The 26,280-nt window shown below is 50.9% G+C and overlaps 8 protein-coding genes and 1 non-coding gene across 9 annotated transcripts; 4 read left to right on the forward strand and 5 right to left on the reverse strand.

Moving 5' to 3' along the window:
• Positions 1-542: 542 nt before the first annotated feature.
• MGYG_07096 (external NADH-ubiquinone oxidoreductase 2) lies at positions 543-2,234 on the reverse strand (the record flags this gene model as incomplete). Its single annotated transcript, XM_003171049.1, has 1 exon — positions 543-2,234. The coding sequence occupies one exon, from the start codon at positions 2,232-2,234 to the stop codon at positions 543-545; it is 1,692 nt and encodes a 563-aa protein (XP_003171097.1).
• A 1,082-nt stretch (positions 2,235-3,316) lies between these two features.
• MGYG_07097 (hypothetical protein) lies at positions 3,317-4,261 on the forward strand (the record flags this gene model as incomplete). Its single annotated transcript, XM_003171050.1, has 1 exon — positions 3,317-4,261. The coding sequence occupies one exon, from the start codon at positions 3,317-3,319 to the stop codon at positions 4,259-4,261; it is 945 nt and encodes a 314-aa protein (XP_003171098.1).
• A 2,039-nt stretch (positions 4,262-6,300) lies between these two features.
• MGYG_07098 (hypothetical protein) lies at positions 6,301-7,106 on the reverse strand (the record flags this gene model as incomplete). Its single annotated transcript, XM_003171051.1, has 2 exons — positions 6,301-6,783; positions 6,846-7,106. The coding sequence occupies 2 exons, from the start codon at positions 7,104-7,106 to the stop codon at positions 6,301-6,303; spliced, it is 744 nt and encodes a 247-aa protein (XP_003171099.1).
• A 1,935-nt stretch (positions 7,107-9,041) lies between these two features.
• MGYG_07099 (hypothetical protein) lies at positions 9,042-11,020 on the forward strand (the record flags this gene model as incomplete). The annotated part of the gene is made up of 3 exons (XM_003171052.1): positions 9,042-9,757; positions 9,832-10,081; positions 10,148-11,020. 3 exons carry the CDS (start codon positions 9,042-9,044, stop codon positions 11,018-11,020), a joined length of 1,839 nt encoding a protein of 612 aa, XP_003171100.1.
• Positions 11,021-11,607: 587 nt separating this feature from the next.
• On the reverse strand, positions 11,608-14,405 carry MGYG_07100 (hypothetical protein; the record flags this gene model as incomplete). Its single annotated transcript, XM_003171053.1, has 3 exons — positions 11,608-11,983; positions 12,047-14,096; positions 14,180-14,405. 3 exons carry the CDS (start codon positions 14,403-14,405, stop codon positions 11,608-11,610), a joined length of 2,652 nt encoding a protein of 883 aa, XP_003171101.1.
• A 2,699-nt stretch (positions 14,406-17,104) lies between these two features.
• On the reverse strand, positions 17,105-18,664 carry MGYG_07101 (aminotransferase; the record flags this gene model as incomplete). The annotated part of the gene is made up of 3 exons (XM_003171054.1): positions 17,105-17,627; positions 17,726-18,111; positions 18,179-18,664. The coding sequence occupies 3 exons, from the start codon at positions 18,662-18,664 to the stop codon at positions 17,105-17,107; spliced, it is 1,395 nt and encodes a 464-aa protein (XP_003171102.1).
• Positions 18,665-19,240: 576 nt separating this feature from the next.
• Positions 19,241-19,311, forward strand: MGYG_10571. The gene has a single exon. It is a non-coding gene; the product is annotated as a tRNA-Gly (tRNA).
• A 1,921-nt stretch (positions 19,312-21,232) lies between these two features.
• On the reverse strand, positions 21,233-21,557 carry MGYG_07102 (hypothetical protein; the record flags this gene model as incomplete). The annotated part of the gene is made up of 2 exons (XM_003171055.1): positions 21,233-21,251; positions 21,418-21,557. 2 exons carry the CDS (start codon positions 21,555-21,557, stop codon positions 21,233-21,235), a joined length of 159 nt encoding a protein of 52 aa, XP_003171103.1.
• A 974-nt stretch (positions 21,558-22,531) lies between these two features.
• MGYG_07103 (hypothetical protein) lies at positions 22,532-26,133 on the forward strand (the record flags this gene model as incomplete). The annotated part of the gene is made up of 5 exons (XM_003171056.1): positions 22,532-22,826; positions 22,859-23,037; positions 23,512-24,372; positions 24,429-26,054; positions 26,080-26,133. The coding sequence occupies 5 exons, from the start codon at positions 22,532-22,534 to the stop codon at positions 26,131-26,133; spliced, it is 3,015 nt and encodes a 1,004-aa protein (XP_003171104.1).
• Between the last annotated feature and the right edge of the window lie 147 nt (positions 26,134-26,280).

The raw sequence follows: 26,280 nt of genomic DNA on the forward strand, positions 1-26,280 counted from the left end.
ACAAGGATAACTTGTTGCTCCATAGTTAACCCTCACATTGACAGATCTCCTGCTAACGGGTCTCCGCGTTGTGTCGGCCATGACCACGAAGTAGATGACGGTATCAGGCAAAGGAGGCAGAATCCCACCGAGGTAACTACTGTAGCAAAGAATAAACCAGCCTTGGTCATAGCTGAGGACGCTGTTAAACTATTCGCGTTGTTGAGCAGCTAATTAATAGATAGTTAACTAGATAGTTAATAGGAAATGTTCTTGCTTAGTGGTTGAAGTTGAGATTGAGGTTGAAAGTAAAATAAGCAGTGTGACCGTGCTTTTATTTCCTAAACGGGATGAGGTTATTTGGACTTCAACTTCAACTTCTGCAGAGAAGAAAATCTCGAAGGTAGAAAAAGGATATGAAGAAGCGAAGAAGGCTCACAACTGATTAACTAACTTATTTAACTAGTTAACTAATTGATTAAGAATATTGGATTACAATTGACCTACGATGGAAAATACACAGAGAGAAGTGCTTTTGAGTACCTACGCCGCCGAGAAGGTATCTAGTACCTTGAGATATCCCTGCCAAACACCCAGTTTGAGATCCAAGAATACAAGATCCGTAGTCTGTTGCGCCAACTGATGCTCATTGACAGATAGGCACCTTTCCACACGAGCCAGGCAGCATAGCCAGTCAAACCCTGGGGCAGAAGAGAAGCCTTGCCCTTGTCCTTGCCGGTCTGCGGGAACTGCATTAGCGCTCTCGAACGGCCTACATACGCTATCATGCCTAGATTCCTGAAGGAGAAGCCAGGAGACCGCGACAGGCCGGCGTTGGAATCGGCTGCGTTGAGGCATCGGGCAAGCCAGAGGGCTTCCTGGTTGGCAGACTGCGCCGTTGCAGGCGGTGAGTTTGTTTCAAGCATGCAGTTGTCACCAATGGCAAATACATCCTTGAGTGTGACTCTTTGGCCATCGTTCGATTGGAGCTGAATGCGAAGGTGGTCATCGACCAGTAGAGCACCTGTATTTTTGGCTTTCCTCACATTCCATGTCACTGCAGATTGTGGAGATTGCTCTGCTGGGATATGATCCATTCTCTCCAACACAGACGAAGTTGGCAACACTCCTACTTTACCAAGGGCATCGTTGACAAACTCGTTCATCTCGTTGCCTGTCGCCCAGACACACATTGCGATGCCTTCTTCCCCATCTTCCTTCGTCTTTATAGTTAGACAACCCTTGGGATCCATCGCATGTGGACCGGGTGCATCAGGCTCACCCCATCGAAGACTCTCAATGTGATGGTTTGTCTTGACATCTACTCCCTCACGTTTCATGGTATCCATGGCATATTTTGACAAGGACTGATCGAACGTACTCAGAACTGTTGGTGCAACGTCAAAAAGGGTAATACGAATCATCTCTTTCAGTTGTGGATAAACCTTTACCAAGTCTTCATGGATAAAATCACAAAGCGAAGCAGCCATCTCAATCCCTGTCGGCCCAGCACCCACAATCGCAAAATGCAAGAGGTATCTCTGCATCTGAGGGTCTGTGTTGGGTAGAACTGCCAATTCAAAGCATTCTCTGATCCGCCTTTTCACTCGTCGAGCGTCCCCAATGTCCTTGAGGAAGAGCGCATTCTCTCTGACTCCAGGAGTGTTAAAGGTCTTACTGACGCACCCAACGGCGACCACAAGCTTATCATAAGGGACTATGATTTTTTCCCCGGATTCCCATGGCCTGTCAGCCCCACCTTCGCACCTATACATAAGCCGATGTTGCTTTTCGTGCTGATGCTGCTCTACCCTTGTTGTCTCCGTTACGCCGCTGCGAACCACACTGGCTTCACATGTGACCGTCTTCTTGTTGAAGTCGACGGCTCGTGCAGCCGCCTGGACAAAGTGGGCTTTGGTATAGCGATCTCGGACCGGTTCGACGATTTCAGAGAAGTCAAGCGACCCAATGGCGGCATCAGTAAGTAGAGGCGTAAAGACGAAGTACGATCGGGGCGATATGACTGTGGGGGAGAATTTAGTGGCCGACAATTTGCGGGATAGAGTATATCCGCCCCATCCCGAGCCCAAGATGACTACTCGCTCGGCCGCTGTCGAGGGGTTTCTTGTTGGCCGTGCTGGAGAGCCTCCCGTGGAGTTCCCTGTCAGTGTTGCAAAGCGCCGAACATGCTGGGGTTGCCCGACCTGGGTCGGCGGACGGGAAGCATATCGGAAATTAAGCCGTATCAGTCTCATCTGATAGCCTCGTTTTTGAGCCGGTAAAAAAGGAGGTGCATGAAGAATTTAAATGAGCAATCTCGATGTCAACCAATATATGCCTTGCTTGAGGGCGAGGGCTGCCTCGGACCGCCCGGCGTTCAATCCCGCCGCATAGGCTCAAACATCATCGAAACCAACTATAACAAGAAAGCCAAACTTGAAATTCTAGCAGGCCATGTAGTCATCATGCACGCGCCCTTTGAACCCAGCCTCCGAACCCGGCCTCAACATCTTGCAGGACCGGGCTCAACAGAACAAGTTCAGACATCTCTGGGAAGTGGCACCTCCATCATAACACAGATTGTTTTGTTAATGGGCTTGACAGGCTTGCGTGTTCACATGCAAATGCTCTACCCTATAGCAGCGGAATCAGGGCCACCAGTAAGTCCCACAACTCTAATACTGGCGCCGAGCCACCAAGCGCCCAGCATCATGATGCTTTTTTGCAGGGGTTACAAGAGGCCTTCACTAGTCAAAAGAATTGTGTTGCCTGAATCTGCAAGGTAGCGCCCGTTTACCGCCAGGGTCTGATTTCTCATCGTGGCCAAGTAACAAACGCTGTGCTCCGTTCTGAGCAAGTCGAGGTATGTTTGTCTGGCTGTGATTCGTTATGACCTTTCTTTTTCCTCTTCTGGTGACGAGTATGTTGATGGCGCTGTCCGCATGTCTACGCAATAATGATTCCACAAGCCCGCCTTGTGCCTGGCGGTCTCTTGTCCAGATGCAGCAAGTGCCTATCAGGTGGATTCCTCCGGGTACGGAGGGGGTTCCAATGTGGCCTCTGAACATACATGCCTAAAGAAATATGCCCGATGAGAGAGGGTGTTTGGGGCGCCTGGTTACGGAGTACATATAAGCTTTTGCGCGAAACCTCTGGCGTCTTGCTATAAAGGTCGAGAGAGCACCCGCCGCATATATAGGCTGCTATGATATCTCATTTGTACACACCAGCCAGCACTCTATCTCGAACTGTCCTTATATCTGCCCTAACTACAAATTGGCTACTTCCACGCTGTTGACTACTATTACCCCTACAAAGAACATCGTGAATTGACATCATGGCTTCGATGTACTTCCAAGACACCTCCACCCGAGTCTGGGACTACCTGGATAAGATGGACGCCGACTGGGTTCACGAGCCATCCATCATCTCTGATAACAACTTCAACTCTGGAGAACTTACCTGGGGAGCTCAACTCAGCCACTACCCAAAGCAAAAGCCAGCATCGACCCGCCACCATTCGTTGAAGAGAGATCCCAGTGACGCTTCCAATGGCTACCGACGCGAGTTCCTCTCCCGCCGTGACAGAAGCGCCTCCGGCTCCAGCTTCAGCTCCACGTCTACCAGCTCGAGACTGAGCTGCAACATGTCCAGTCATGAAGGCTCAGCAGACTTGAACTCCGTTATCCAAAATCTCAGCTCCCAACTCGGTTTCGACCTGAACGAGACATTCAACTGCGCAAAGCAATACAGCAAGCCTGTCAAGTCGCCCAAGACCATGTCGTCATCCGCTCGCGTGGTCGCTCCTCCAAATATCAAGTCTACAAAGACACCCAATGTTCGCCACGAGTTTGCTTTCCAAATTCCTTATGCGCATAAACCTGCCACCACTGTTGAATACGACAGTATGATGTCCGCCCTAAATACCCCTATCAAAGCTACGAATGCGCCTGCAAGTGTCGATGCAATCTACAAGACTGACCATAAGAACGCCGGAGCGAAAGAAGTTGGTATAAAGAAGATCAAGAGCGCGCGTAAGGTGTCCTTCGCCGAGGTTGTTCAGGAACTCCCCATTGTGGCCGAGGTGGAGACGGAGCCAGAGCAAGAGCCAGAGATGATCATCGATGGGGGAAGCGACAGCGAGAGTGACGGTGATAGTGTTCCCGAGGCAGTATTTTTGAATGTCTCGACATCTATGCAGGGTGCACCTCGTGTTCGACATGTGGAGATCAGAGACGCTGAAGAAGAAGAGAGCGATTACATCAAAGTCTATCACTCCTGACCATACCCTCAGTTAATCATTCTGTACTGACACGCGCCCTACGACTTTCTCACTTTTTTTATACTCGTTTGATTAGTTAACCAGCCACTTCGCTTCTTGATTCCCCCGATTAGTTAGGTTATTGTTTTCAGATCCGTGATTCTCATCCCGTTTCAGTATCTATATTTTGGTTCAATTGAAACTTTGAATCGTTTATGAAACTCTGCCTTACTTATGCCTCCATCTCTTCTAACGTGTCGATCCTCGTATATAAAGAAAGGAGAAGACTTGAAACTGGAAATATGGCCCGAGGCGGCGATCATCCCTACCTTTCTACCCCGTGTTAAGCGTACCCGCACAGATCTTCTCGGCGTGGCTCGTTATTTCTCGCCGATAGGACTGCAGCGTTGATATCCCTGACCATGTAGCATCTGCATTAACAAGCCTTCGCGCTGAGATACATATATGTCAAAGCGGTTGACTGGATGTAACGCTCGTACAATATGTATGGGAGCCTTTCCTCGGGCTACCGGACGCTAACTAATTGACTACGGGCAAGTCAGCAAGTTAACTTCCGTATGTTCTCCCGTCGCGGCTCTATGCCTGGTTTAGTCCATGATCGTCTGGTTGAATAATTATCAATCCTGGCCGGTGGACATATAAACGGAGGACATATCAGACATGAATCTCACTGGAACCGGCTACTGTTCATTATGCCTACCAGTTGCTACATTCTCCAGAGAAGTTTTATACCCTTCCCATTTCATCACGATAGATATCGAGAGTGCAGGCAAAAACGGCAGCGGCGAAAATTATATCCTGTTCTTGGGAGTAACCACTCTATACTGGAATATCAGTTCCAAGGCGCATCGGAATCTCTCTTGTTGTCTGTCTCGCAACATTGCGAATATATAAGCCTTCTTTGATACCCACAGCCCAAGCTTTGTCTAATACGCAGAAAAAGATAACCAACGCAGCCTTAACAGCTCCAGAGGCCTCCCATATGGATGATATCCAATGAGTCTAGCTATGGATTTTAACCCCTAAAGATTAGCAGGATGTATCCCGCCGCTGGTAAGGCTTCTGGATCGCCGTCTTCGTTGATATTGCGGGATGACGGCTAAGACATGGCAAATTTACAAGCAGATGGCAATAATCCACACCATGGAAACATGACATGTGGCACATTGCTGTCTCTGATAATACCCTGGGCCAGCCTTGTTTCTCCAACTGGGCCCTCTCGTCAACAAGCCAAGTTTGAAGTTCGCAAGGCTCCGACCCTTTCGGACACCTGATTTCACTCGTCTCGGAGCTAACATGCTACAATTAGCTAGTTTGATGCCTTATCAACCCTTAAAGTCCCGTTTTAATAACCATAGGTATCGGTCTGATATTTGGGTATTAGCATGGTTTTCCCTGACCAAACGTCAGCGGCAAGTGACTAGACAGGACTAACTAGACACAATTGGTTCTTCTCTGGGCTACAGTCACTCTCTCTGCACGGCCCTTGGAAATGAGAGGCTCAGACACTGGCCCCGCCGGATAGGCGTGCTATTTTTGTACCCTCCTTAGTTAAAGGGGACAGTACGTGATAACGGCTGCGAGTGACTGTTACACCTAGGCTATACCCCTCGAGCCAGGCGATTTGAAGATACAATTCATTGCAGTGCCTTTGGTTAGAGTCACAGCGGCATAAATCTGTGTTCAATGTCATATAAAGAGCTAAAGGAAACTCCCTTCATGCTGCTACAAACCGTTGTACAAGGATTGAGAAGGAGAGAAATGCTGGATCGACCAAACGTCTAATCTGTCGACCCCGAGAAAGTTGCACCGCCTTTTAAGTATCAAGCCAGCCATAGTTACCCCTGAAAAAAAAAATAATAAAAAAAGAAAAAGAAAAAAAAAACCAGAAAAAAAAAGAAGAAGAAACGTCAGCGAATAACGCTCGGTTGACATAGATAACTACGCATGCTGGAGGTACAAACGAAGATTAACAATGGAAAAAGAAAGGGATGTCCAGTTTCATTTGATACCCGAGGAAATCCGGAGAATCGTTTGGATCATACATTCATGATGTCTTTTCGACCGCGGAAGTCGTCGTCGTCACAGTATGTGAGGTTGTTGTCCCCCTTTTCGCCGATGATGAAGACAGTCACGGATGATCTTCGACGTTGTTTTGATCGTAATCGTCGACGGTAGAGACGAATCCACTGCATGAAATCGAAGATTGCAACGGTAACCAGGAGAAGGATAACCACGCCTGTGATTATTATTCCTGGTGTTAGAAATTCAATACGACCACGGCCGTGCGCTATGCTGTTGGACTCGTTGGCTATGAGGGGACATCCAGTGCTGCTTCTAGCATATCCGTTGAGTTCATCTGGGAGAAAGTCGTAGTCGCGGGAGTTAGCGATGACCCCGGATGCGCCAGGGGAATATCCGGATGTCTGTGAGGGAGCTACCGAAGGCGTATAGCTCGGTTTTATATTCCGGGTGATGGCTTTGGTATCAGCATCTTGCGCCTCGTTTCCGGTTTTTATGATCTAGATATCGGTCAGCCTCCCTAAATGATTAGAGGTGGAGAAAACAAATGGGGAATACACACCATCTGGTCGTCGTTCTGGTTCTGGTCACCCGCGAGTTCTTCCTCGAAGGTAGCTGCTATCTCGCCTGCGCTATCTCTAGGAAGTCTAGGCTGGCATAAAATCTTCGTCCACGCTGACGCAACCTCGTCTCCAGCCAACGAGTGGTTCGGTTGGGAATCTCGTCGAGGCTCGATGTCGCGGGATGAGATTAGTGGCAGTGCATTGCAGGATATAGTAAAGAGAAGCAGGCACGAAGCCGCCAGCTTTATAAGCGAATGCATGCTAATTTATTTTTAAAAGCCGGCGCAGGGTGAAAAAAGAAGGCTAAAATCGTCGCCGGTCGGGCACCGGGTCCAAATGTTATATGTAGTAAGGGCAGAAAAGAAGGTATATGGGGTCAAACTAGGTCAGCTAGTGAGGAGTCAGGGGGGTGCGGCCAGGAGAAGCGAGACGAGGAATCCGAGGCGTCAAGCGGCGGACATGTGAGGTATGTGAATGAGAAGTGTTCGGTGCCACAAAGCAGGATGCAGCAAGTTGGTTGCACAGGGAGTCTCGCTGATGCATGAGACCGTCCGCATACCCCTCAAGCGAACAGTTATCGTCTCTCTTCTTTCACAGCCGGATAGACTCTGACGGAGGGGGGGGTGCCGCGGTATTTATCTAGGACCGGCAGCTGGCCTGCACAGCGCATATTTAGTAGTAGTATTGTAGTTAGAAAAGAACCTCGCAGTCTAAGCTGCTAATATAAGTATTTAGTTCGTCAAAAGAAGCCAGCCATGCGACTCCAAGCCCTGACGCCGGCTCCCCTTCTAGGTAACAAGCTAGTCACATATGGAGCTGATGAGTTATACCAGCTGTGTATGTTTCATGACCCTTGTCTCAAGTTGGAGGCCCTTTTTTGCAGATTGTCTGTCTTGCGTGGCCCGTCAAGGCTGAGAGGTCCAGCCAGACTAACTAACAGGCGCTATATCGAAAACTCACTCCGAAGCCACAGCGACTTGCTTGCGTCACGGTTCCGATTCAAGCTTTTCTCCCGATGCCAGAGCAGGATTCTAGCTGGACGGTTGGCTCCGTTGCGTGTCCATGAGGCCATATTCTCTGGTGGTTCAACTCTTGACCTAGTCGAAGCCAAAATCATGGAATTTGCCAGCCAGCCCCTGAGTGAGCTTAACCAGTGGTTACATAGGAGGGTCGCGATTATAAAGAGTGCATCGCTCGTGTCCTGGTTCCTGTTCCTGTCCCCGTAAGCAGTGGCGGGTAGCATCCTTTCGTTCCTGGCCATCATGATAGTGTATATCTGCAAAGTCCAATGGCAGGTCTGTCAGGCTGAGCGCCAGCATGTCACTGTCTGTCGCCATGTGTAATAACACAGTTAATAAGTGGTCAATTTCGTGTAACTAGGCTCCGCATACTTGTTAGTTAACGAGAACCCCGGATGCAGCAGCACATGAATAGCTAGATGGTTGGGGACCGTGGAGCGCCCAGGAATTGAATATCGACTCTCCAGACCCGAATCTGCTCTGGTTATCCACCTCAGCAGCTAGCTAGCTACTCCAGCTGAGGCTCAATCCATCCAAACGCGACTCTGGGGGCGCAAAAGGACAGCATCCGGGTCTCCCAAGGCACCTTGTGAAGCCATGTCACGCTGCATTGTGACCTGAATGGCGAGCTCCCCGGCTCCATGCCTCTGGAAATAAGACATTTCTCGCTTGAGAGAAGGGGATATGTCTTATCAAAGAGCGCAAAACAGCGCGCTAAGAGGAATTTTGGCGACGGAACAAGGGAACCATCCAGCCTCCATGTTAAGGGCTAGGTCAGGATAGCCAGAGAGACCCTGGCACTTCCGTAACTGGTCAATCGTGGTCAATCGTAGTCAATCGCACAAGTAGTCATCATATCGAGCTGGACGAGCAGCTTATTCACGCCATGCATGCGTCTCATCTCTCTTCCGCTTCGTCGAGATGCCCGGCCGCTCGATGGGTTTTTTTATATTGCTTTTTGAAGCTTCTCCCGTCGGTTATATCCACCATTTTGAGGCGTCTTGAATTTATGCGAGAACGTCGGATAAGCAGCCTGCAGCTCCTCGCGAAGCCAGCAAGCCCAAGATAGATAGCTAGATAACTAGATATAGCTGCTGTCTGCCTCGTGGCCTCCTAGCGATGGTGATGGCGATGTAGTTGGACTGAGAGAACCGGCCACAAAAGACGCCAGTGAAAATGTCCCAACCACAGCCGCCGTCGCAGCCTCGCACCAGAAAGGTCACCACCCGCTCGCGCAACGGATGCTGGACCTGTCGAGCCCGGCGCAAGAAGTGCGATGAGAAGCGGCCCTTCTGCACTCCCTGCGAGCGCAAGTCATTGCAGTGCAGTGGCTACGGACCGCGCCTGAAATGGGGGAACGGAGTGGCCTCGCGTGGGTACCTGATGGGCTCTGCCATCCCAGTGCATCCCAAGGAGCTGTCTGGCGCGAAGACCGAGCAGCAGGCGGCCTTTTCGTCGGCAGCGTCGGCCTCGTCTTCGTCTTCGTCTGCTCTGCTGCCTCAGTCAGGCCAGACGGCGGCGGCGGGAAGTGCTGGCGCTGGCGCTGGTGCTAGCAGCGTGAAGCAGAAGAGCCCCAGGGGCAGCCCGACGGCGAATATAGGATCTCTCTCGGAGTGCATGGGAGTGCTGAACTTCTCAGTGCCGCCGACGCCAACGCAGCCGCAGACGAAGGCAAAGGCGAAGACGAAGACGAAGACGCTGTCGAACGTTTCTCTCTCGCCAGAGGCCCGGCCTGGGAAGTCCCCTACTGTTGCTCCCGTTGCCGCTGGTGGTGGTGGTGGTGGTGCTGTTGCTGGTGTCACTTCGTCCCCTGTCGAGACATCCCCGTCTGTGGCTACGACGTCGAACTCGCTGGTGACGGCTATACCATTGAGCCCCTTTGACGAGGAGATGTTTGACGAATGTACGTTTACGACCCTTTCTATCCTGAAAATAAGGCCCATACTGACCGGGGGACTAGTTAAAGAATGGGGATCCAGTATCTTGCTGAGGCTGGACAGTCCCCCCTGGGAGATATTCTGGCATTCTGCTCTGAGTCCAGGTCGTTGGTGGCCAACTGCCTTATGTTCCAACTGACCCTGCACCCGGAGTATGAGGACAAGTTCGAAGAATACTATGCAAAGTGCCTCCGGCTCTTCCGTGAGGACGTCTGTGATACCAAGTGCGCCACGAAGGATGCCACCCTCATTGCGGGTATCCTACTATGCTCTACGGGGGTGCGTTGACATTCCATCTCCCTTTATTTCATGTTGAAATGGATGACATGTCTAACGCTACTCTAGATGAACCGATGCATGAAATGGACCATCCATCTAAACGGTCTTTACTCAATGATTAAATGTCGAAACGCACTCGCTGCTCCCAGCCCCATCAGCTCAGAGATCCTAGACAGCATTGGCTTCTTCGACTTGCCAACGCATGTCCTAGGCCGAGCCACCAAACCATTACATATCTGGCGTGACTATTGTCGTGGTAAAAGTGGGATAGAGCCCAATAGCAACATTCCCTTCGACCTGATAGATCTTCTTTCTATGATCTCTCAGCCAGGGATTGAGATGCAGCTCTGGACATGGCAGTGGACCGAGGGCAACAATGGCAGCACCGGTCGAAACGCCCATCCGCCCAGCTTGCTGACCCGTATGGCATGGGACGCCACTCGTTTGGCCGGAATCATCTCCGCGAGGGAGTATAAGTTGGTCAACTACGATGAGACGGCAGACTTGTCTCCTTCAAATCCCTACCAATCTACCCAGGGTGAAGACGGCTGTCCAACTACCCCGTTCGTGGTCGAAGCTATACTTTCCAACATCACTACCATTCTCACCACGGAGTCACAGCAGCATCACCAATACCAACACCATCAACACCAGCCGCAACAGCCGCAACAGCCGCCGCAGGAGGTCTGCGAGGTTTTAAACCTTTTACTCTATCCTGCGTTTATTGCCGGAAGCCAGCATACCTGCCTCACACCTCAGCATAAACAGCGAATTGAGGCATTCTGGCAAGAGTTGTTTCCTGACATGGGCGCTGACGGGCCTGGGATGCCGCATCTTCAGGTCCCCTTGGACATCCTGCGGGATCTATGGAGCGATGCGAGGGGAAGAACGGCAGATATGATTGCTAAAGAACGAGGGGTGGAAATAGGGCTATTCTAGCTCGGAATATTGTTTACCAGATAGATAGCCACTTATGCTGTAATGTTTCTATATGACAAGATACTGACTGATTTAACCACTCAATTACTTCCACTATGTAACTGTCAATAGACGCGGGTTGAGGCTCAACAATAGTCGAGCTGGAGCGCGTAAATAACACAGAGTGACGTCACTTATCCAAGCGGACTATTAATAGAATGTCTAACCATCATCGTTCCCTAACTAGGACTTGGTGTTATCGTTCAGGATCCTCGCCCGAATTTTAAGGATAGCATAGCACTTTGGCAGAGCGTCAGGAGACAAACGAACGAAGAAATGTATTGAAATATTCCAATAATCATAGCAATTGCTGTATGGGGGAATATAGCTGAGGCTTACGTTAAAATAAAAGATAAAGTGGTAACCGAAGTAAGGATCAACATGAAGAGGAACATGAGCTAAGGGGGATGTGTATAGTAGAAGTAACGTGTATTGACAATGTATAAAATCAAGGCCATATCAATTTCCGGCTTGATGTTTTTGCGTGGGTTTTGTTTGCGTGATTTTGCGTGATTTGCTTAATCCAAAGTGCATGAAACGTCAGATGTCTAAAGCTTTCCCTGGTGGAAGAGAGCAATGGTGGAGCAGAAGTTGCTTCTGTTCTCCTTCTGGGGGACCAGTCCCTTGCCTCCGGAGGTGATCATGTTAGTGCTGGCCTTGGTGCTGACACCGTACAGGTAGGTTTCGGAGCAAAGCACTTCGATCATGTTAAGTTGGCAGGATTCGGTCTTGAGGCAGTCTTGATTGTAGTTCTCGAAGAAGCTGTAGAGACCGCCTCCAAAGAGGAAGACGTCACTGGAGTTGAGGATGCGGAGACCCCAGGCCTTCTTGCAGGCAGCAGTGGTGCAGTCGCCGAAGGTTGGGTCGTTGTACTTGGAGTCAGGGGCGAAGGGGACCAGGGCGTCTGGGTTGGATTGGTAGTATCTGGTTACATATTAGTAAAAGCAGAAAGGTAAAAAAAGGACAAGACAAAAGAGTAAAACTTACGGAGTCTCGGTCTGGATCAAGGCCATGTAAACGTTCTTTGCGTTCTGGATCTGGTAGTTGTAGAGGGTGTTGTGCTCAGAAGCAGTGCCGTACATCCAGACAGCGCCAGAACTTTCGATCAAGGCACCTCGTCCGTTGTAGATGTTGATCTGGCCGTGGTCAGAGAGGTCAAGCTCGTGGTCGGATACCCACAACCATGTGTTCTCGAGGTAGGCAGAGGCCGTCTTGGTAATGTGCAGAAGCATGAAGGCGCCGAAGCACTTTGGATTAGGGGTGGTAGTGGAGTTGGGTGTCTTAGCACAGGTGTTGCTTTGTAGCTCAGTTCCAGCGAAGCCACCGACTCTGAAGTGGACATCCCACATGCCGACGGACCCCTGGGTCTCTTCAGCGACGTTCCACTCAACGAGGATACATCCTGGAGCAGGGCCCTTGGTGGTGACGATGAGCTCGGACAGCTCGACGGTTCCCTTGTCGCCTGGCTGACCGACTTGAAGCATGGGGATGGGGTTCTTCATGTCCGAGAAGGCCTTGCCGGTTGCCATCAACATCGGCCAGATTTCTCCGGTGATCTTGATGTTCTTGGGCACCTTGATGGTGGAGGTGATGAGATAGGCACCATGGTCGAAGTAGACGACCTGGTCGGCAGTGGCCTTGTCGAGGACAGCCTGAATGGCCTTGGTGTCGTCTGTCTTGCCGTCGCCCTTGGCTCCGGCGCTCTTGACGCTGATGAACTGACTGGCTGGGACGTTCTCGTATTGTGGCTTTGCACGCTCAAAGACCTTGCCGTTCTTGTCAAGCAAGATGGCTGGCTTGCTGGGCTGGGGAAGAGCCGACTGAACGCGGGCCTTGGTTACAGCAGCGGTTGGGCAGGCGGTAGGGCCGCCGGTTGGTGGAGCAGAGGGAGATGGAGTTGAGGGAGTAGAGCCAGTGGTGCCGGATGGGACTCCACCGGTGGGTGTTCTGGTTGGAACATTGGAAGGCTCAGTGGTTGGCACTCTGGTTGGTACGCCAGGAGCAGAGGTCTCTGGGATGGGGTAAGGGGGAACGGTGGACGGAGCCGGTGGCTGCGGAGCCGGAGCAGGACACTCATCACGGCGAACAACCTCTGGCTGAGCTTGGACCTGCGGTGGGAGTCTCTTTGCCTTGGAACTAGAGCCAGGGGTCCAGGAGTTGCCCTGAATCCAGTGCTTGACGACGGTGTTTCCAGGGACAATGGAGGAGCCCTGGAGACTGGAGACAGCGTCTGCGGAGCCAGTGAAGTCGACGTTATCAAGGATCAAGGTACCGCCAGACTCGGGGACGCTGTTGGCGTTGAAGGAGGTGACGATACCCTTGGGGGTGTTCTTGATCTTGCTGTCGAGAATCATGACGGAGCCGACGGTCTGGTTGAATCCGCGTTGGACATGTTCAAAGCCACGCCGCAGTCGTTGACGGTGAGAGACTTGAAGGTCCAGGCCCAGTTCCAGTTCATGAAGATGGCAGTGTTGCAGTTGTTGAAGGTCAGGTTGCGGGTGGTGAACTGCTGGATGCCGAAGTATTTTAACAAAATTACCGCCGTTGAAGACAAGGTCGGTCATGAAGCCGCCGGAGCCATTGTCCATGAAGATACCAATCTGCTTGTTGGCGTCACCGCCGCCCTTGACCATCTCGAAGCGGATGTTCTGCAAGCTGGAGGCCTGGGCGACCTGCCAGTGGATGCAGGCTCCCTTGCCCCTGTCGAGGCCGGTCAGATCAATGGCAACGTTGCGGATGCTGCGGAAGAAGTTGTTCTGGTTGGTGTACCAGTTGCTGCCGTCGTTCTCATAGGGGTCGGCGTCGATGACTGCAATGCCTTCGAACGAAGCGGCAGCCTTGATGACGGGCATGTTGAGGGCATCTCCCACGATCTGGGTATAGTAGTACTGGATGATCGGCTTTGACACGACGTAGGTGCCTGGCGGGAAGTAGACAATAGCCGGAGTAGTCGTAGAAGAGTCACAGCCCTTTCCACAGCGGCTTCCAGAGGAGATGGCCATGTTGATAGCCGCCGTATCATCGGAGCTTCCGTCACCTAAGTCGTTGTTAGTATATGATATGTATGGATATCTAAATCTATATGGATAGCGGCATGCGTATGCTGCAATAACGACTCACCCTTTGCGCCAAAGTCCTTTACATTGCGGAAGACCTTGTAGCCAGCACCGCCACCGTTAAACGGGGCGATTCCCTGGCGCTTGATGGAGCTGAGCCAGTAGCTCGATGCCTGCGTGTTGGGAGTCTGGGACTGGGGAGTAGGGGCGGCTCCCGCGGGCGAGAAGAGGCCGACGAGGACGAGCAGAAGCTGGCCCAGCAGCAGGCTGGAGACCAAGCCTCGAGCCATGATGAATCCGGAGGTATCAGACGGTCCTGTCGTAGTAGATCTTTATGTATTTGTTGTAGTTGTGGTTGTAGTTGTTATGGTTGTTTGTTATCGTATAGATGCAGCTTCAGTGGCCAGCACAGAGCTCTTGCACCCCTTTTATGTCCGTTTTTGATAGCAGAAGAAAGAAACAGAAAAAGAGAGAATGAATGGCAGGTCCTGCGTATTCAGTTAATATTCAAGTCAAGTCAATTGACCAAAGAGCGACAGTGATTGGCTTTGTGCGCTATAAAGGAGTGTGTTGCATGTGTTTGCGCGCCAACAATAAGGGGTGTTTCTTTTATTCACAGCATCACCCGCACAACAAAGGAAGAAAGGAAGAGGAAGAGAGCGACAGAAGGGCGAAGAGGAGGGCAGATGAAGAGAGGAGGACACGAGGACGAAGAGGGCGTCACGAATATATGAAGCCATCGCCCTTCATTAGCTCGGCCTGGCGTCCTGGCGCCAAAAAACGAGGTCGCTAACTAGAGAGAGTGTACCTGATACAACCGGGGCCGGGGGCAACAGAGACAGGGTACAAGGGCGCAAAAGAAAAGAAACGAGCGCTGCAGAAACGTACCCGGAGACGCTCGATGGCCACTATGCTTGTTTATGCGCCCAACCAGCGGCGGCCAGGCCAGAGAGCGCAGTTCCACTTGGTCCAGGGCGCGAGTTAAGCTCGGGGCTCAAGGGCCGTCCAGGGGCCCTGCGGCCAGTCGTTGACGGTGGTCTTCACGCAAGGGAAACACGGCCGGGTTTCAGCCAGGGAGGGTGAAGATGAAGATGGGCGTCTATATATGCGTATATGGCGAGGCGGAGATATCGAAGGGGGGAGCGACTTGTGGTCGTGCTTCGTTCTTTACGGTGCTGCGTTTCAGCATGGCCAGCCAGAGGAGACGGAGGAGCCAGAGACGGGAGGGAGGACGGGCGACTAATATAGACAGACATGCTGAAGAGACCCGTCTCGGTGTCCTGCAGTATTATACAGGTCTGCTTGAGATCGTCTCGTCTCGGGTCTGCTTGCTTCGATCTGATGATAGGCCATTCTCTACGGAGTATTGGACAGTGACTGACACCCACCCACCCCCCATGCGTGTCCAACATGGCTCTTATTTTTTTCAGTTAAAGTGGCGGGCCATTGAGCAACCCGTTCGCATGGCCAAGGGGGAAGCACGGCAGACGGCAAAGACGGGGCATGACCTGGTCATATTGTGTGTTCGAACACATCAGAAGGGTAGAGAGATGCTTCGAGGTCCAGTTTACGCGCCTTCATCTTAATCCGCCTGCATGAAGGGGAGGATAACTAGATTCTGGGATGGGTATCAGATACGCGCCCTCTCAGCCAGCCAGAACCCATGCCAGGGCCCGGCCGGCACGGTCGTCTCCTTACTATTATTATTATTAGCTATAGAGGGTAGAAACAGCCCGAACACAGCAACGAGGATGAGATGCGATGTCCCCAGACAAAGGACGAGGAAAGCAGACGATCACCAGCTAGAGAGAGTCATGATTCTGGTGGTGGCCACGGATCACTCGCATTCCGCAACGCCAGCCCGCTCTTAGCTCGCAGACTAGCAGACGACCAGACAGGCAGATGGTGACTAGTGAGTTGCTAGCCCTTGCTGGGGTTGGCTATCCGGGGTCAAGAAATGCCTTCTGACCTGTCGATCGCTGCAAGGCGCTGCTAGTTTGATATCAAGGCGCAGAGCGGCCAAGATAGACTCGGCCAACAGCAGAACGCCTGCTCCTGGCTTTGCTTTCATAGTTCAGACGGACATCTCCATGTCTCCTGGGCTCGTGTGTATGATGATTAGTTATTCATCGCCTTCCTCGCTGTCATCGAGCGTGGTTTACTGCTGGAAGATATCGCAGGTGGGAGTTCGACTACGCAAAATGTGCAACGCAACCCCCAGGCGAGCCTCCAGGGGCCAGGAGAGAAAAGGCAGTTGACCATGCTCCCACCCACACTCCTCATCCACATGGCCGTCCGTGATGTCGTCTGGAGTACTCCGTGAGTCTTATCTCTTGTCCAGTCCGTTGGTCATGGGCAGAGCTTACCCCATCGTCGGTGTGGTTGCACAGCATATGGTTAACTAAGTATGCAAGATGGCCGGATGGGTGTCGATATAATCAATTAATGGCCATGCATCGGTGGATGGGTGGATGGGTGGATGGGCGGATGGCACATTTGGCATCCGTATGGCTATGACTTCTCTCTGCCTCCGTTTACTTATTATTTGATCGAGGTATGCCGTTTGATTGCTGCATACTAACCGAGCCGCTTCGCTTCCATCATCATCATCATCACCATCAGCAGTATCATCATCATCATCGATATCACCTTCACCGTCACCGTCACTCTCGGCCAAGGCCGTTGCCTTTCGTCTATGATACGAGCATCCAGGGATCTCGCCAACTACTTTGACTTCACTTGCCCTAACATGTGCGCTCTGAGATGGAAGTACCGAGCTCTCATGACGATGTCTGTGATGGTGATGGCGTGGAGAACGGGGGTTTGATATTCACCCCCCAGGCAAAAGCTGAATGCCCAACCTATCGACCGGCTTTTACCAGTCGTACATTTGCAAAGGATATCCCGGAATGCCATGACTATTAACAAGAAAAAGACAAAATACCTTATTTGACGGTGAAATTGCGGTGAAATGATACGGCCCGTTAATTTAACATCCTGTCTCCAACTTCGCCTTTTCAACAGCCTGTGCAAGCCGCTGGATCCCTTCCTCTAGCAAATCCTCGTCAACATACGCCAGGCAGATACGCACAAAGCTGTCCAGCGGCTCGTCGGTGTTTGCATAGTCATAGTCTGGCTCTGCGCCCGCACCGGTGACCTTGCTCCCTTCGCCATCGGCAACCTGTAGATTCAGCTCCTCTGCTGCAATCTTGGTCACGCGCTTTGCCTCGATGCCGGGTGGGAGACGGAGCCAGAAGAAGTAACCTCCCGAAACCCCACTGGGAATCATCTCACCATTGCTACCCGACGGTGATGGGGAAAGAGGTTTGGTGAAGGTCATACCAAGAGGGTGTAAATACTTTTCGATTGCGGCGCGCAGGATGTGGTACCGTTTCGAGTACGTTGGGCAGAGCACTTCCGGGATATACGACTGGATGAAGCCGGAGGAGAGGAGTTGGCGGATAAAAGTAGACGTCAACTGGGACGGTGCACCGCCAGAACGCGACGAGCCACTATCATCCTTCCATGGTTAGTCTTGCCGATATTGCTTGCGAGTATAACACTCACTTCCAGGAGTGAAAGAAGAAGAAAAAAAAAGAAGTCTACTCACGTCTGTCCAACGCCATATGCAAACTTCTCCGTCCCTTCAACCCACCCAACTCGACATCCCGGGCCGAGAAGTTTGCTAAAACTCCCGTTACTCATACAATTTCCGAACTCGTCCTTTGGCCCGCCGTCCAGGAAACGATCGATATCAACGAGACGAGGTGCAACGGCAGTCGTAAGCTGGGGTTGCGTGGATGACGGGTCGATGTGCCACTGTAGAAAATCGTAGACGTCGTCTGTTACTACGAGTGCGTCATACTGCCGAGCCAGACGGACAAGCCGCGTACGTCGGCGGACAGACATGATTCTAGACGACGGATTGGCGAAGGTAGGGACCGCATAGATAATATGCTTGTATATCTTCCTCCATGGGTGTGGAAGCTTCAACTTCTACCGTGCTGTCAGCATCCCATTGTCTCAAATGCAGTAAAAGAGGGATATTATATAGTCGACATACCGGTGTTAGATTCCCGTCTGCCTCTGCCCTTTCCTCGCTCTTCTTCAACTCCCTCTCAAGAAAGTCAAGGTCGATACCTTCTGCATCCTCCCTGACAGCTCTCATCTTGTCTCCGAACCCGGCATCCTCGAACATAGGACACGCAAGGTAATACGTCGGCGACACCAGCCATACGTTCCGCGTGTACACCGGGTCAGTATACACCTGTAGCACACAGGCCAGGTTCTGGCTCGCACCGCCAGATATCACGATCCGGCCGGCATCCACAGCCTCCCGGGGCTGGTAGAATGTCGTCAGCCATCTTGCTATCTCGGCACGCAGCGATGGGTCTCCTTCGTCCGGGCCGTAGCCTAAAGCAGGCTCCGAGAGTGCCGCTGAGCACAGTACGCTCTTGGATGCATCCGACAGGGCCGACGTGGGGTGTAGCGACGGATGCGGCCAGCCCCGGGACAGGTTGATGGGCCGCGGAGTAAAGCGAACTGTCATTGTTTCTGTAGCCGTTCAAGTTCTATTGTCCTCGAGCCGCCGTAAGTTGATATTCACACCTGGTCGTTCGTTGGTCGTTGGCACCCGGCGTAGGATCGATGGTTATGGATGCGGCGCGGGGCGAGAGGCGAACCATGTCTCTGTCTCTACAGACGAGGCTTCGACAAGCTTCCGTGACCCAATTCTATGGTCCCTCACTTTCAGGGATGGTAGCCAGTGGTCTTATCTGGTTGATGCGTTATTCTCCGATACAGACAGTGTGCATCCCTAGTAGATGCGTGAGCAGTGGTAACTACAGTATATATTGCCATCACCACTTACCAGCGGCCGTAAACGCCTTCCAGAATCCCCAGGCTGCCCAAATACACTCTTTGGGGCTCCTCTCCGCCGTAGCTTATTGTAGTATCCAGTCTCTCTCCCTCTTCAATCCCTGAATCTCTCTTCGTCCTGCCGTCATTCTTCCGTGGCAGCTAATTAAGTAGTTAAAGTAGTTCGTGATGATGTCTTGAGCATCAACTGCTGGCTGCTTCTTCGTCTACATAACATTGTCAGAGCAAGCCATCACATGACAAGATCGCATTGATGGTTTAGTGGTAAAATCCGTCGTTGCCATCGACGGGCCCCGGGTTCGATTCCCGGTCGATGCACTTCTTTTTTTCGCTTTTATCTTTTTAGGCTCTTCCTTCCGCTGTTAGCTTCCTTCTTCTTTTTTACGCTCCTTATTCCCATCTTTACGACATACGGAGTACTTTCTACAGATATGTTTTTGCACTGTTGACGCCGTCGAAGATCTCCTGCAAGAAGCGTCACGTGAATATGCAGGCTTGACGTTGAAACTCGAGCTGTGCAGGTTCGAGAGAGACAAGCAGAAGCTGTGCGACGGGAGAAACACGCTGAGTGTCAAGATATGTATGTAGCTGGCAGCCATTATAACCAGTCTCTCTTCGTCCTGGCTATGCTGATTTCGCTGTAGAATCACCCAAGGCCTCGTTGGGAGATTTAGGGCTTAGGTCTAGGGCTAGCAGCTAGCTGGGTGCCGAAAGGGAAAGCCTCAGTTTCTTTGGTATCTTACTGATGCTCTATATTCTACGGAGTATATCCTGCTGCGATGGCGATAGCTGCCTAGTAGAGATAAGAGATAGATATAGGATAAAAAGGCTTTGCTGATAGTGACCAATGTTTTTGTTTATCCTATCCAGAGTTTAGTGCTTTCCGATCTTTCGACGGAGATCTCTCCGTTGAAAGAGATCTTGCTTTTGTTATGTAGATTTAATTGGCAATATTTGTCAATCACATAGGTATAATGCTGGTAAGTATGAGCTCATAGTATCCACCATGATCTCCCTGCAATAGCCAACATTTCCCAGGAGCATGACTCTCAGCCCCGTTTCCGGAATTTTCATTACCTACAAAGTATGGCCAATGAGGTTACTCATCCGTCCTCAAGTCCGGTATAAACGCGCCTAGACCGGCCAGGAAACAACTTCTGCAAGCATTGATCGAAGCCATCGAAAGCATTAAACTCTTCCTCTACGCCCGCTACCGCTAACTAGTAGATCTGCCATCTTCAACTTTCACATAGCTTATTTCCAATAGATGATGTCAAGTGGCCATTTATGCCAGTGCAGCGCATCACAAAAGACGGCCGTATGTCGATCAAAAAGCCATGACTTCTCTAATAGGGCCGGCACGTTGTTCCAGATGTCTCCGTTCGATCGTTGGTGTTGTTGTAGTTGGGAACAATAGGCTATTCCCCACTCTGATAGATTGACCATGGATGCTGTCACTGTAAGTATCCTGGTACCGCCTGGGACCTCCTGCCTGGGTGGCGGTTTGGTCGAAATGGGCGGGCGGGTAATATATTAAATTGACGAGAGCGGCCTTGTCTCTGGTAAAGTTATTATATTGCGTATGACAAAATCCCGGCCACGGAGTAAAAAAGGAAAAGAAAAGGCATGGTTGAACCATGGTTGTGTAATGCTTCTCGCCCGAAGACAACAGCGAAATGTCTAAGAAGTGCTTTTTCTTTTTACCCTGACAAAAAGATTGAAGATGTGTGGCATGTCAATACGGGCTAGCGAAATTTTTGATGTCGAGAGATGGGGTAGGGTATTCTGATGCAATCTCTGTCACTTTCTGGTTGCAGGTTTTTGAGAAAAAGTAACCGTGACATTATTTAGAGAGGGCTTTTGTGATGGGCGGTCCTCAGAATCTCCTCTTGTCGAGGTAAGAGGCGACATTACTGTCGAATAACGGATGGTCATTTGCTCACAGAACAGCAGCTTACCTCTGAGCGTATCAACAAACTTCCCCTATGTAGACGCGGGGTCCAGCCCAGTCAAGAGAGCAGAAGTAATGGTGGTACCATCCACAGTCTCCGTACTCCATACAAGATTCCGCTTTTAAACTCGTCCAATGTGGCCTCAAGCATGTGCGAATAGATTGACAAGAGTCTGTGCCTGACCACGACGATCTTTCTCTGCATGCCTCCGTCCATGGCCAGCGATGAGCACTCCAGTGTACTCCGTAAACGCTGTAGCCTTGCATTTATTCAAAATATTGGAAGACTTACGTGGGAGTTACGGTCCTGTTGCATGTACTCCGTAGGGGTCAAAGAGCACTGGTAGCGCCGTTAACAACGCAGCCAGACCTGCAGCTTCTTGTACCGTCTGAGGTGTTTTAACTTCTCTAACTTTCTCTAGCTTTCTCTGGTTCATGTCTCTCTTGAGATGGAAGTATGTGCACAAACATACTTCTTCCAGGATAGCCGGTCCGCCTGTCGATGCTGGTCATCCACTCCGGTTTTGACACAGAAGGCAATGAAAATAAAGGTTGACCAAGGTGTGTCTCTCGCCCCCTGGTCACGAGCAGCCTGGCGGACGTGGACAGCCATGATTAGTTGCAGGGGGGGTAACATCTGAAGAGAAGATGTATATGCCATCACATGTGGGTGGGTAGGACTAGTTTTCCTCTTGAGTGTCAGAACTGCCACGATGCAAGATTCCCATCAGAGGCATTGCCTAGTTTAAATAGCTAATCCAGGCAAGAGAAAAGGCTGGTTGCTGTGAGTGCTGTCGATACTACGCAGCTAGTTCGACTTTAGTCATCTTTATATCGCCGACAGGGCATTAAATATGCGGTGTATAAAACATGGATAAAACGGGTGAAATATCGTCATCGGCATCTAGCGAAGGCAATCCTTCATAAATAGCTCCGTGACTAGCTTGGTGAATTAAAGTAGGCCAAGAGTGGAATTTACAGGGAGCCTGGCTAAGGACGATGGAGCCCCTTGTTTGATCTTGTCTTGTCTTGTCTCTATTGTCTCGTGTGGGCAGGGTTTGGCACGCAGGGATCGGGGGTTCCTGGCTGACGGAGCTCCAACATGGAATACTTTTTTCTCAGGGCCGACGACGGACGTTTTATCGAGGGCGTTTCTTCCGTTTATTTTCTGCCTTTTCGTCAACTAGATAGGCTCCAATTTGTTCCTGTGTAAATGTCAACTGCGAACGGCAAAAGTTTGAGACGCAGTAAAATAAGCAAAAATAGGCATCACCTCCTCGAAGTATACTGATATCAACGCAAAAAAAAAAGCAACGCAAAATTCTATTCTTAGATGCGAGGCATGAAATAAGTAAAATAAATATACGGACAGCACGTTCTCGGACGACTGGACTGGCTGCCATGCTGGCGGTAGGAGCTAGGAGGATGGAAGACCTGTGAGGTGTGTGCAGTTCTGTGTAGCTGTAGAGAGATGGTAGGGAGGTGGGTTGGGAGACATGTCGACTGGCAGACGGGGAGATCATGAGACGAGTAGACGAAGGCGAAAGGCAGACGGGAAACAGGCGAGGATAAGAGCCGAACCCCTGCATGGCTCAGATGGAGATAGATAGACGGCGGCGAGACGAGGACGAGCGAGCTATGAGGGTGAGTGAAGAAGCAGAGGAGGAAGAAAAGGAGGTTTCGCAATTTGATACAGACGGCCGCTGCTTCTGCCACTCCTCGCCGCCTTCGAGCTTCTTCTTCAACGTCAACTTCAATTTCACGACTTCGGCTTTACGACTTCACTTCATCCAGAAACACAAACCAACAGCGAGCAAGGCAGCAAAGCAACGGCAGCAGCAGCAAAGAGATTCCAAACTCCACCGTCACAAGTCGTCAGCCAGTGAGATAGCAGGCTCAACTGCGCCAGACAAGGCTCAGCACCGCTCGTCCTCTCGTTTTGCTACTGGTGCCGCCTGGCTGCTGCGGAAGAGCGAGAAAGCCACGCGAGAGACGAGAACCAAGCAAAACAGCCACTAGCCGGGCCCCAGGGGATACGAGGCTGCTCGTCTTCGTCTCGGACTTCATACATAAACGCTTCCGGGCCTCTTTTGGTTTGGTCGATCGATCAACTCGGACTTTACGGAGCACCACGCATTCTGCTTGGCTCCTAGGAGAAAGTACATACATATACATACATATAAGCGAGCAAGGGCATCGTCCCGTCAGATATACGAAAAAGAGGAAACTACCCAGAGCCGCATTGACAGCTGGTTGCCTGATTACGGAACTATCTCTCCTGTCCTCGTCATTCATCCCAGCTTAGCCCTCTCTTTTGATCCTTCGAACCTCCATTCCCTCAGGCGCAGTGAGAGGAGCCACCAAGAAAAGGAAGCAAAATAAGAAATAAGGCAAAAAACGAGTGAGGAAAGAGAGCAGAAAAAAACTGGGCCTTGTTGCTTTTCTTGGATACGCTACTTGTTTGACTCCTTGGCTGGGGGTGCTTCCGGTGCTTGGAAACGCTCAATATTTAGACTCGCCCATTCTTCTTTCTTTTTCTCTTCTTTTCCCTCTTTTCCTGTCTCTAGAAACCTTCGCTTATCCAGGATATCTCTGCTGGAAGAAACCGACCGATTTACTCTTCCTCTTCATCATCTCAATCGGATATTCACTCGTTTATATCTCTTGCCACCCAGAAGGGGAAAGACGGTGATAAGAACGCTGGCAACAAACAACAAAACCTACCTGCGGGAAAAAAGAAGAAGATACAAAGCAAACGAGTTACAAACGACGGAATATACAGGTTGCTTCTGCAAACACAACCGACGCCTGCCTTTGCTACCATATTAGGCCCATGTTGCTCTCTGCATACCGACGCTGAAAGATCCTTCACGATGCTGGCAGCTCCCTCCAATAACCCGGTCCGCCGGCTCTCGTCGTTCTTCTCCTTGGGCTCGCCGAAACCTGATGATAAACGCTCTCCCACGAAATCACCCCATCTACAATCCTCTCGCTCATCGTCACTAAATACTCCGCCTATCCGGGACCAACAGCTCGCGGAAGAGACCCAAGCATTGAGCCTGAACCCACGAAATGTCTCAGCTCCTGTCCTGGGCGAGAATGCCCACCAAGCATACACTCCTCCACCACGCTTATCCAGTTTGAACCCAGACCTGGCAGGTCCAGGTTCGCCAGATGCACATAGCCGTAGCCAGAGCTTGAGTGATGCTGTACCACGATTTAACAGGCCTGGTTCAAGACCAGGTTCAGGTCTCGGAGTTTCAGGAGTTAACGTCAACCCTACCCCTGCCACTATAACCAAGGCCAAAAAAGCCGCTAAGTCGAAGAAGTCGGGTCACGATGCGCCAAACGGTGGTAAACGGGCTTGGATTGCTGGAACAGAAAACGATATCCCATATGATATCAGCAATCTACTTGCAGGAGAGAGGGTAAGACAGAACTCCCATACTTCTTTTATGGTATTTTTTATGCTGACTTGAGCTAGGTGACCGATCTCTGGGATGATGCCGGAGATACTTATGTCTACCTCTTCCCTCAAAACTCCGGCCGCCCGCCATCATTCAAGGTTGATTCTGCTATTTTCTCTGCATCTGCTTCGCTCACTCTCCTTGCTCGTGGGAATCCTTCACCTCCACAGTCTACACGAGGTGGCCGGAACCGAGCCCAAGATCCTAACTCGTCCTCGCCTCCTCTTTCAGCACAGAATGGATCTAGCTACGATGGAGGCTCCGATGGACAATCACAGGATGGCTTTCTAGATGATGAATCACAAGAATTGCACCTATATTTACCTGTGCCCCTCGCTGGCGACTTACCCTGTGGCCGCGAGCTGCCCGTCCTTTCTGCTGAGGATGTGGATATGCTAGTGCTTTTCCGTAATTTGTTTGCCTTTCTTATTGGCCAGGCGCTGATCGCAACGCCGCGCACGCCATCTATTTTCACCATTTTCATGGAGGTATCTGGGCTCTTGGATCGATTCGGGTTCACCAACCTGGACCAGTCGACTTTTGGGGAGACTGCCACCACCAGCTTTGGCTGCTACTGCGATGAGTTGGATCTTATTGATGTGCGTGCTTCAAGAGAACGAGCATTGGATGCTATCATCCTTGGTGAACGCATGAAGTATCTTCCCCTATACCAGGAGGGCTTCACTCACGGTGTTGCAGTCCTCGATGATCTAAAGAAGTTTGAGGCCAAATATAACTCTGTTTCGCCGGTGACTCGAAAGCGGTTGGAACGAGGATACCTGGATCTGGATAACAGGATAAAAACTTGTGCTGTCAAGATCGATGAGTTCGAGTTCCCCTCTTTGTTCGCTGGTATCGCCAACTCCAATGTTGCAAATGAGGCCAAAGTCATCCGGTTTAAGAACTGGAAAAACGCATATCTAGGCTATCGAAAGAATGTTGTGAACTATTACCGCGCTCGATTTGGCTCATGGCCTCCCAAGGCCAGCAAGAAGAACCAGTTCCAGGAAAGCGGCCTCAACCGCTTGGTCCTCCGAGAACTATATCAGGACTTCTGCGATCTCTATGATATGCTCGCTGACCGCACCGATCTCACCACCCGTTCCGCAGACATGACAACTTCCGTGTTTAAGGCTGAAGACTCGAACTCTACCTCTCAAGCCCTTCGACAGATTATGTCAGAGTATGACCGCAGTACACCACCAGTTCAGCCACCAATCCCCTTCGACATACCCCGTTTGCCATCTATCCATTCCATCCGGCGCAAGCTAGATCCTAAGCAGGAAGCCAAGCAGCGCAGTAAGCGTCTTACTACTGGTGAAGTTAACGAGATTCTAGTCTCTAGCTATAATCATGCAAGCATGAAGCCGACACCTTTCCTAGAGAACTTCATGAACTATGAGCGCCGTGTTGGCCATGGAAAATGTGCCGATGAGCTTGCAGACATGCGCTGTGCACAATGGCTATTTATGTATGCCGTTATACAATCATTGCCAATGCTTGTCGTGGATGCCCCAGATCTCAGGTGTACTCACGGTGTGGAATACTTCCTTTGCATACCGCCGTGGGGTGGGTCTCCTTGGTGTGCTTCGGATCCAAAGAATGGCAAGAAGTGGTTTGGTGTTGCTGGTGGGTCTGGAGTGGTAAATCTACCGTCTGATGTGGTAGCAAACGGTGTCGATGCTGTCTATAGGCGCAGTCACTGTTGGCAAGTTGCCTTAAAGTGGGCAGACGAGGGGCAGTTGAACTCGTCTGTTATGCTGGATCCAGCCTCGCAACAGCCGGAGGAGCCGCAACAATCACCACCACCTCCTCCTTCGATGCCGCAGAGCCAGCCACAATCACCGCAGCTGCAATATCAAGCATATG

The sequence above is a fragment of the Nannizzia gypsea genome, genomic scaffold, assembly GCF_000150975.2.
Source record: "Nannizzia gypsea CBS 118893 supercont1.6 genomic scaffold, whole genome shotgun sequence".
Taxonomy (NCBI): Eukaryota; Fungi; Ascomycota; class Eurotiomycetes; order Onygenales; family Arthrodermataceae; genus Nannizzia; species Nannizzia gypsea.